The 9,532-nt window shown below is 41.7% G+C and overlaps 1 protein-coding gene across 1 annotated transcript; it reads left to right on the top strand.

The window, feature by feature from the left end:
• Positions 1-202: 202 nt before the first annotated feature.
• slc7a8b (solute carrier family 7 member 8b) lies at positions 203-8,633 on the top strand (the record flags this gene model as incomplete). The annotated part of the gene is made up of 11 exons (XM_080034002.1): positions 203-374; positions 1,938-2,142; positions 2,802-2,953; positions 3,564-3,689; positions 4,969-5,122; positions 5,219-5,342; positions 5,607-5,710; positions 7,525-7,621; positions 7,718-7,867; positions 8,030-8,207; positions 8,518-8,633. The coding sequence occupies 11 exons, from the start codon at positions 203-205 to the stop codon at positions 8,631-8,633; spliced, it is 1,578 nt and encodes a 525-aa protein (XP_079890128.1).
• Positions 8,634-9,532: the final 899 nt, after the last annotated feature.

The following is a 9,532-nucleotide window of genomic DNA, read 5'->3' as shown; positions in this document are numbered from 1 at the left end:
AGCCACCCCATCGGCATTTTTGACATCTTAAAGGGCCGTCGAAAAGTGTTGGAGAAATGACTCGGCAAACGTGTTGGGGACTTTTGACAATAACAAGTCTACCTTAATAGGCTCATACTTAATAATGTGTGTGTTGGTTGGCTTTGGCTTTGCTGCCCCAGGCACCTGGACCTCAAGAGAGGGGGTCACACACTGCTTCAGGATGACCGATGAGGGTGCGAGGAAGCGGAGCTGCAGTAGCAGCGGTGGGGGCGGCGGCGGTCAATCAGGGGCCCCTGACTCCCAGTCGACTGCAGGGAAAGATGCAGGAGGAGGCTCCGGGGTGGCTCTGAAGAAGGAGATCGGCCTAGTCAGCGCCTGTGCCATAATAATCGGCAAGTAGCCTATCTCAATGTGGCATGTTGTAGGCCTAATGTTGGTGTTGACTGTTTTATGTGTCATCAGAACTTCATAATGCTAGCTTTATTTGTTTTAGCATTTGTGCCGCCCTAGTTTTTCCCTAAAGATCTCTCATTACATTGGTCCATTTCATCACTCAATTTGGCCCATCTGATTGTGTTTACCTGCTCGATTTAAGCAATGCAGCTCAGGGTTCACAAACTTTTGCACATACAACAGTTGTCAAATAATTTGTTTTAACAATTGATTTCCGGAAAAGAAAAATGTTGAATTGATAAACAAACATCTGTTTCATATAAAAAATACTGGTATTGATACAAATAAATTAATAATGGTTAAAATAAATAAAATTCCAAAAGGCTCAAGGGGTTCACAAACTTTCACACAGCACTGTATTTGATCAACAAAGAAAGGGGCTGACTTTCTGACCATCAGTGGCCTTGCGGAGGCAGTATTAAAGTGCATTCTTTACGTCACCGTAACATGGTCGCTTTTATCACATGCCATCAGCACAAGAAACAAGTGACAAGTGTTGCCTGTTGTCTTGCTGCAACAAGTTGGCATTTCATTGAAACTGTGAAAAGTATCGGGGAGAGCGGTGACGCAAGTTAACTACGCTCTTCTTATCCTTTTCCCATCAACTGCAGGCTGTACTGTGCCCGTTTGTTTTTGTTCTTACAAAGACACATTGTTTGTTTTGAAACTTTGATATGTTGCTTCCTGCTGGTCCAAAGAGGTCAAGAATATGAACTCCCTTTTTATCTTCTGGCATTATAAAAGGGCAAACGTTATCTTTGAAAAACAAAGGTAATTGGGGAGGGATAAGAAGAAACATTAGCTGCATTAAAGTTGCCAATTGTCTCTGCTGCCACCACTGTAACAGACTTCCCACCTCTTGTTAAAGGTCAAAAGTCAAATAAAAAAACTTGACTGCACATGGATCCCAAGTGATCAAAATGTGAGGAAAAATGGAACTCAAACCAGCCTACATTTCCCCCCACATGGGCTGACCAGCAAAGCCACATAAATCCAAAGTTAAAGGTGGAGTCAGCGATTCTGGAGAACGCTTGTTATTAAAATCAGTGAATATATCCTCACGATCCGTTACCCGACTGGGCATGTAAACCAAGGGGGTGCACGCACCATAACAAACATCATGCTGTTAACAGAGCCTAGGCTGTGTTTTAACACAAACAGGTAGCGGATTGTGAGGAGATTTTGATAAGTGATTTTGACAACAAGCATTCTTCAGAATTGCTGACTGCACCTTTTTAATTCTGTTTTGGGAAAAACGTTTATTAGATGTGAGACATGAGCGTTGAATAAAACGAAGCACCACAGGACAGGAGATAGTTTCATTCCGTTTATAGCCCCCAGTCGGTTTCAGTGGTCTTTCATCTGCAGTGTGATGCTCGTTTATACAAAAGATGGGCGTCTTTATTTCATTTCAAAGTTCTTATTGATATGGCAGTGCATCCGACCTTCACACATTTCTTAACCTGTCCTCTATTTATTTTCTTTTTTTTCAACTCACTCAGGCAACATCATTGGATCTGGGATTTTTGTCAGTCCTAAGGGGGTCCTGGAGAATGCTAGCTCAGTGGGCGTGTCCATCATTGTGTGGGTTATCACTGGATTTATCACAGCCATGGGGGCTCTCTGCTATGCAGAGTTAGGTGTGACCATCCCCAAGTCCGGGGGAGACTACTCCTATGTCAAGGACATCTTTGGAGGACTGGCTGGGTGAGAACAAGTGCCTTTTGTCTTAAAATCAAGATAAGATTAAAGCCACTATATGTGGGATTTAAAAACGTGATTTTGTTTACCTATAGTGGATTTATCAAAAATACTACGGTAACCAATACACAGATCTAAAATGACGACACTTGACAACAAAGGGCTGAAAGCAATAGCATAGAATGTACAAATGTTTATTTGGGTTGTCTCAATTTCAAAACACTTCAGAAAAATTTTCTATAATCACACATCTTCACTTTTACATGTTTTTTTTATTTTTATAAATGAGTTGTCTTCCAAACCAGTGTAGTTCATATTATGGCACAAGAAAGCCATCTAAAAAAAATACATACCAAGGATGTGGCAAATGGATGTGAAAACTTTGCAGTGCACCCCCACCCTTATGCCGCCTCCCCCACAACAATGCCCCTATTATTAAAGCCTCTCCTAATGTACTTTTGTATGGCCAGCATCCCACACTAACAATGACCTAGTTCCAATCATTTCTCTTTTCATTAACAACTATTCTCTAGTGCATTACTATAATATATACAGTAGCTAATATGTTTCACAGGATTTTCTTTTGTTTTGCATTTCTTTAGGCTGTAACAAGGGCTAGTATAGTCTCTCACACTGTGTCACCTCGTGCCTTTGTCCTCCCCCAGCTTTCTGAGACTGTGGATTGCGGTGTTGGTTATCTACCCCACTAACCAGGCAGTGATCGCTCTCACCTTCTCCAACTACGTCCTGCAGCCCTTCTTCCCCTCCTGCCTCCCCCCAGAGACTGGCCTCCGCCTGCTGGCCGCTGTCTGCCTGTGTGAGTCAGAAAATAAAACTGAAAGCTAAATGGCTATTGGTCATTGTCAGTGAAATAACATATAAATAAAGAAACGGCGCAGTGAAGCCAACTTTGAAGGATAATTTCAGGCATGGTGATTTTAAAGCATACTTTCTCACAGAAAAAAGAGGCTTAACTCTTTCAAAGAAACTTGTAGGCAGCAGATTTAATATTTAAGTGTGTGTGTGTGTGTGTGTGTGTCGGGGGGGGGGGTGGATGTAAGGAGCAGTGAATGCAAATACTGCTTGGATTAGTGAATGTACATCAAAGGTAGTACTCACATGAGTATAACATTGTCTGTGTCTGTGGAGGAGCTTTGAAAATCAAAGAAATGAATGAATTCTGATATAAATGTACCAGGCAAAATATTACAAAATATACTGTTGAGTTGCATTTAGGCAACTTTGAGCATTTTTTCTCCTTTAGCATTATCTGGGTTGTTTTTATAAAGACAATATGGAACCATTGTTAAAATGACAAGAGATTGTGCTACTTTTGCCGACGCACTGCACCATATCTGTCAGTATCCGCTCACATGGCCTCTAGATCAAAGAGCTATCACTCCAACTTTTCCCTTGCTGTCCTGTAGTGTTGTTGACATGGGTGAACTGCCACAGCGTGCACTGGGCCACAGTTGTCCAGAATGTCTTCACCGCTGGCAAGCTTCTGGCCTTGGCCCTCATCATAATCATGGGTATCGTCCAAATATGCAAAGGTATTGTTTGCTCCATTGTTTTTCTCTCTTTCTCCCAGTGTACAATTCTTGTTGTTGTCCATTTCTTGCTCCCAAACTTTAAAGTTGTCCCATTCTGTTAAAGTAAAGGACGGTAGACTCGGGTTGTAAAAGCATGATGTTTTAATATTTCTATGTTTCTGACCCCCAATTTGGAAATCAGTTTCTTAAGGGATGTGGCCAAACTAGGGGGAAACAGTTTTTGATGCAATTGTTTAGCCATCCCTTGTGCCTCTCACGGGATGTGTGAGTCCACTGTGAAAGAGGGATTACAGGTCTTCATAGCTCTTCATCCCTCTCATAATCCACAACATAGTGTGAACAGATTCTGTCATGTGACTCAGCCCCTTCATATTTGACAGTGTGGCATACAAACTGGAGATGAAAGATAATTTTTTTCTAAGGGATCTATTGTTGGTTATTGCTGACCATCCATGAGAACATTTTAACTGTTAAACATAGTGTATGCAATAAAGCAGGTTTGATTGCAGTCACAATGTATACGATTTGTTGACATAAAGAGGACATAATGCCTCTATAATTCAACCAATGAAATACTTCACAAGGCATAATTCTGTTATTGTACAACTCTTTGTATAGAAGTATTTTATAGCCAGAGAGGTGTACTTGATAAATATATAATAGACTAACTTTACTAACAGTAAACTCTGAATCCATGGAATAATCATATCTTTAATTTCCCTGTTTAAAAAAAAAAAAAAAGGCATTGTAAGTAGAGTTTAGTGCCCTCTGCTGCTCAGACTGTTGTGGTGAAATGATCCAAGTGTGTTTCTTTTGTATATGCTCAAAAATGATAGGAGCAGTTGTTGCAAAGAGTCTGCTCCCTCTTAAACAATGCAGTCAAAAATGAATTAAAGGAAAATGCATTAAGAGAGACACACAGGTAAATAGAGCCACCTGAGACCTAAATAACATTTTAAAAAATTGCAATTAATATTTAAAGAGTGTAGGGATAAGATATAATGTAAAATGAGATTGAACAGTTTACATGGAAAAGAATACTGTGAAATAGCAATATGTATATTCGATATGTACAGACTTTATACCAGGTAAACAATATGAACAGATGTAACATGGTGTAAACACAAAAAACTATTTAAACTGATGTTAACTTGTGTAAAATGACATGGGGTTTTATACAGTCTTACGGTCTGTGTGATGAAACTGTCCCTGAGTCTACTGGTGAAAAGCAGTTAGATTTAATGTCAATGAAATCTGATATTTGTGTTTTGGATCACAGGCCACTATTACTGGTTGGAGCCAACACATGCCTTTGAGACCTTCCGAGACTACGAGGTTGGCCTGATTGCTCTGTCCTTTCTACAAGGCTCTTTTGCTTACGGAGGCTGGAACTTTCTCAATTATGTCACAGAGGAGTTGGTTGACCCACACAAGTAACACACGCTCATTTACACAAAAAAATATGATATATAATCGGAATTATATCGTTAATATACCGTGAACCGCAATCTTGTCTTTCATCCTCCCAGGAATCTACCTCGAGCAATCTTCATCTCTATCCCCATTGTCACCTTTGTTTACGTGTTTGCCAATGTGGCCTACTTCACTGCCATGAGCCCACAGGAGCTGCTGGCCTCCAATGCTGTGGCAGTGGTGAGAAAAGTGATCCACATTAAATGCAGTCAGAATATGTGTGTGTGGTTACGCATGGAGAGAATGCATGTATTTGGAAGCCTTAGCATCCATTTGACACATGCTCCCCGTAATGCTTGTAACACTGTCGCCTGTCTGCACTCCCATTTAGAAATGTCCCGATCAGTAGCTGTTTTTTTTTAGCAATGTGTTTCAACTGTGTACTTGTGTTCTCCCCCTCCACCTCCTCCTCTTCTCTCTCCCCCCTCCTAATATTTCTCCCAGACGTTTGGAGAGAAATTGCTAGGAGTGATGTCATGGATCATGCCCATCTCTGTGGCGCTGTCCACCTTCGGAGGGGTCAATGGCTCCCTCTTCACGTCATCGCGGTCAGTTTGTCTCCACTCCCCTCCCCTCCCTCCTCCCCCCATGTCCTTCCTTTACTTCTGTGGCTGCTGAAACCTTTTTAGCCTTTAGTTGACCCTCACTCCCATACTGATATTTGAGCCCTACCATTTGGAGTCATTTTCCCATCTTTATTCAAGAGTGCGGTGTTTCGATTTGAGAGCAGGATTTATTGATTCCCCTTTAAGTTTTATTAATTATTTTCAGATTTACTCTCAAACTGTATGTTTCTGCCCAATATATTGTTGCTCGCACACAGATATCGTGTTGCTTGCACAGATTTCCTGGTTCCATTTTTAGCTCTTCTCCTCAAACTCAGGCTGCTTATCTGTGTGCTCTCGGATTGTCTACTTATTGATTTCTTCTGCGTTATTAGTGATTGTTTGTGAAAACTGTTGGTTTGCTTTACGTCTTGGGGCGTCCCATACAGGTGGTTACTCTTAACACGGTGTTTCACTCCCGCTCCGGTAAAGAAAAATGGGCCGTGTAAGTCAAGGACCTATTTTAGTGGTGCTTTTACTTGAAGTGATAGTTGTATTTTGCCAAGGACTTTGACGGCCTATGTTGGCCTCCAAATCCTGAATCAAGAAGGTGACTTTGTTTTCTTCACCGTGGCAGTTGTGGACGAAACCAGTCAGTCACCAGCTGCGCATCAAGAGTGCACAGAGTCAGCTGAGTGTGAGCAGAATAGCTGAAACTGGAACCTGGAAATCTGGGCAGGAAAACAGAATATTTAAACACATGCATACAGTTTTAGCAGAAGCATAGTAAATCTGAATGCAAGAAGGAGCAATTTGAGAGCAAGGCAGAGTGTGAGGTAGCCTGGTGCTACCAGACCATCGTACTTCATTTCATTTGTACAGAAGGTCTGGAACTGCTGTAATTGGCAAACGGGTGTCTGTTGAAGTTTAAAACTATTGGATCTGCTCAGTGCCACTTTGGATTAGCCAACCGATCGCATAACGTTTGGTCGTGCCATATGTCGTGAGCCGGCTTCTGACAGTGCGTTCCAGTTGTACAGGGAACTCGGAAATTTCCGACTTCACTACATATTGTAGTCTATGGATCTACCGGTACCTGGCAACGGTAACTTGCTAGAGCCTAACGTTTAGTTTAGTTAGGATGAGAAAGGTTGTAGGCGTCAATACTTTCCCGAGCAGATGCACTGGAACACAGACGGGTCAGAACTCGGAACTACCAAGTCGGAAATTTCCGAGTTCTGAGTATAAAGGAACGCAGCATTCAACTGAAACTGGAGTGCGACATCTACGTCATCGTTCTCAGTCACTCGCTCTGTTCGCTGATTGGACTCCCACTAATACGCCCCATCCCCCGACTGACTACTGAAGGGAAAATGAAATTTGGACAGAAGTACCGTAGGTGGGCGGGCGGAGCCAGGCTAAGTGTGAGGGGAAAGAATGACAAAATCTGGACCTTTAAATCATACTCTCAAATAGAAACATAACTCCATACCAGTAGATGACCACGGAGAAACCAGGGTTAGCAGAGTGATAAGGAGTAGCTCAACAGGAATAAAATCCATGAGTAGTATATACGCTCATCTCTTGGGCCTCAAGCTGGTTGTCAGATTGTAAAAAAGGAGCTTATATAGAAAAGTGTTCCCCTGAGCATATTTAGCTCTGCCAAGATGACACCACTTGACCAATAAAACACCCCAGAATACTGATTGTAGTCCATTTTTCACCCTGCAATATTTCACTTCTGCACACTGTGTTCTCAGCTGCACACGGTAAGCTAAGCCCCAGCTGGCTGTGCTCTCTTTGCTTCTGTGACTCAGGCTGTTTTTCGCCGGAGCGAGGGAAGGCCATCTCCCCCGTTTGCTGGCGATGATTCATGTCAAACGCTGCACTCCCATCCCAGCCTTACTGTTCACTGTGAGTCCTGACAAACGACACTGCTACTTTTTGTCCTTTTGTGTCCCCTGTGTTCTCAGCCCCTGTTCTCACCTCCTCTCTTCTCACTACATCTAGTTGATCTCCACTCTGCTGATGTTGTGCACCAGTGACATTTACACCCTCATAAACTATTCGGGTTTCATCAACTACCTCTTCTATGGCATCACTGTCGCCGGGCAGGTTGTTCTACGCATCAAAGAGCCCAACTTGTATCGACCCATCAAGGTAAAGACACGGACGGAACAACTTCATGTGGACTTTGAAACGTACATGTAGGGACATTTGTTCTGCTATTTTATTTCAATGTTTTACTTTTAAAGCCATTTTACAGTGTTGAATAAATGTTTGATTTTCTTCCACAACGACCATCCCCTCCTCCTCCTCCAGGTGAACCTGGTATGGCCAGTGATCTACCTGCTGTTCTGGGCCTTCCTGCTCATATTTTCCCTCTACTCTGAGCCAGTGGTCTGTGGTATTGGTCTGGCCATCATGTTGACGGGTGTCCCTGTCTATTTCATGGGAGTCTACTGGGAAAACAAGCCACAGTGTTGTGATATCGCTATGGGTAAGGCAACACGTTGGTTTCATCCTTATCTTTAAGATAAAAGATGTAAAGAACTTGGAGTTGAAAATGTCACTTGAGCTCTGAGATGCCCGCAAACAGGAGTGTGTCCACTTAAATGCGGCTTGTTATTGAAAGCAAGGGTCAACTGGTTAAAGTCTTGCTGCATTTGTCAGCATTAGAGGGGACCCTGCTTCACTTGTAATTAGCCATTGTTCACCCAGTTTGATCCTGAACATAATGAAGAATTTCCATGTATGAACCATTCATTCTAATGGCAGAACTGGTCTCTTCCATCCCCAACTGTTTCCAGGTAAAATCACTCACCTGTGCCAAAAACTCTGTTCTGTGGTCTACCCAGTGGAGGAGAACGTGGAGCCCAGTGGGCCTCAAAAGAAGGATGGAGAGGAGAAGACTGAAAAGCCCTAAAAAAAAACGGCCGTTTGAACATGTGCATACACAAACACAGACAATTGCTCACGCTCACATGTGGTTTAAGGTGAAAATGGTGCTTGGGGAAGACTCTTGGAAGATTAGCTTACACTTTCACTTTAGTTTTCTACAACACTGGATTCTTGCTCTGTTTTGACTTTCTTAAATCCTGCCTTAATCCTATGAACAGCTGTTTTGAGATAACACATTCACTTACTTTGAATTTAGAACACTGTTACTGAAATCATGTCTTTGTTAGTTTTTCACATTATAATTTACACCTTTGCCTGTTTTCGTACAGTTTGTTTGACTCTGGGAGGTCGTGAGAATGTTTTTAATATGCAAGTGTTGTATGCATTGCTCAAGCTCTGTGTTGTTCATATGATCACCTCACTGTGGTAACACTAAAATGAAAATTTCGTGATAGTTGAATGGTTTTTATTCTCGTTGGATTCATAACATATGTGTGCTTGATTAAGTAAATATTATTCAAAATGTTCTCTTTTCTACAGAGATGGCAGATTTGGCTTTAGAAAGCAAACTTGCACAGAGATCTCCAAATTCCAGTCATCACTATGGATATCTGTTCACTACAAATTAAGTGTTGATTAAGAGTTTTTTTAATGTATATTCTTAATATTGAACAATAAAAATGTTCTTGCCAATACAAAAATCCACATGCACAATTTACGACAAAAAGAAGCTGCATTGCAAACCCTTCAAATGAACAGAAAAGCTCACCATAGGAAATCATATTTTCCCATTGCATCTTAAATGCATATTTAGAATAATATCTCATATTTAATAACGTCAGCGTGCTTTTTTCTGAATTATGTTACTGAGACTTTTGGTACCTGTCATAAATGATATTGGGATTGGGATGCCCAGTTGTCTTA

The sequence above is a fragment of the Ammodytes marinus genome (genome assembly GCF_949987685.1).
Source record: "Ammodytes marinus genome assembly, chromosome: 9".
Classification (NCBI taxonomy): domain Eukaryota; kingdom Metazoa; phylum Chordata; class Actinopteri; order Uranoscopiformes; family Ammodytidae; genus Ammodytes; species Ammodytes marinus.
The sequence above is the reverse complement of the archived record's forward strand: the minus strand, read 5'-3'. Positions and strand labels throughout refer to the sequence as shown.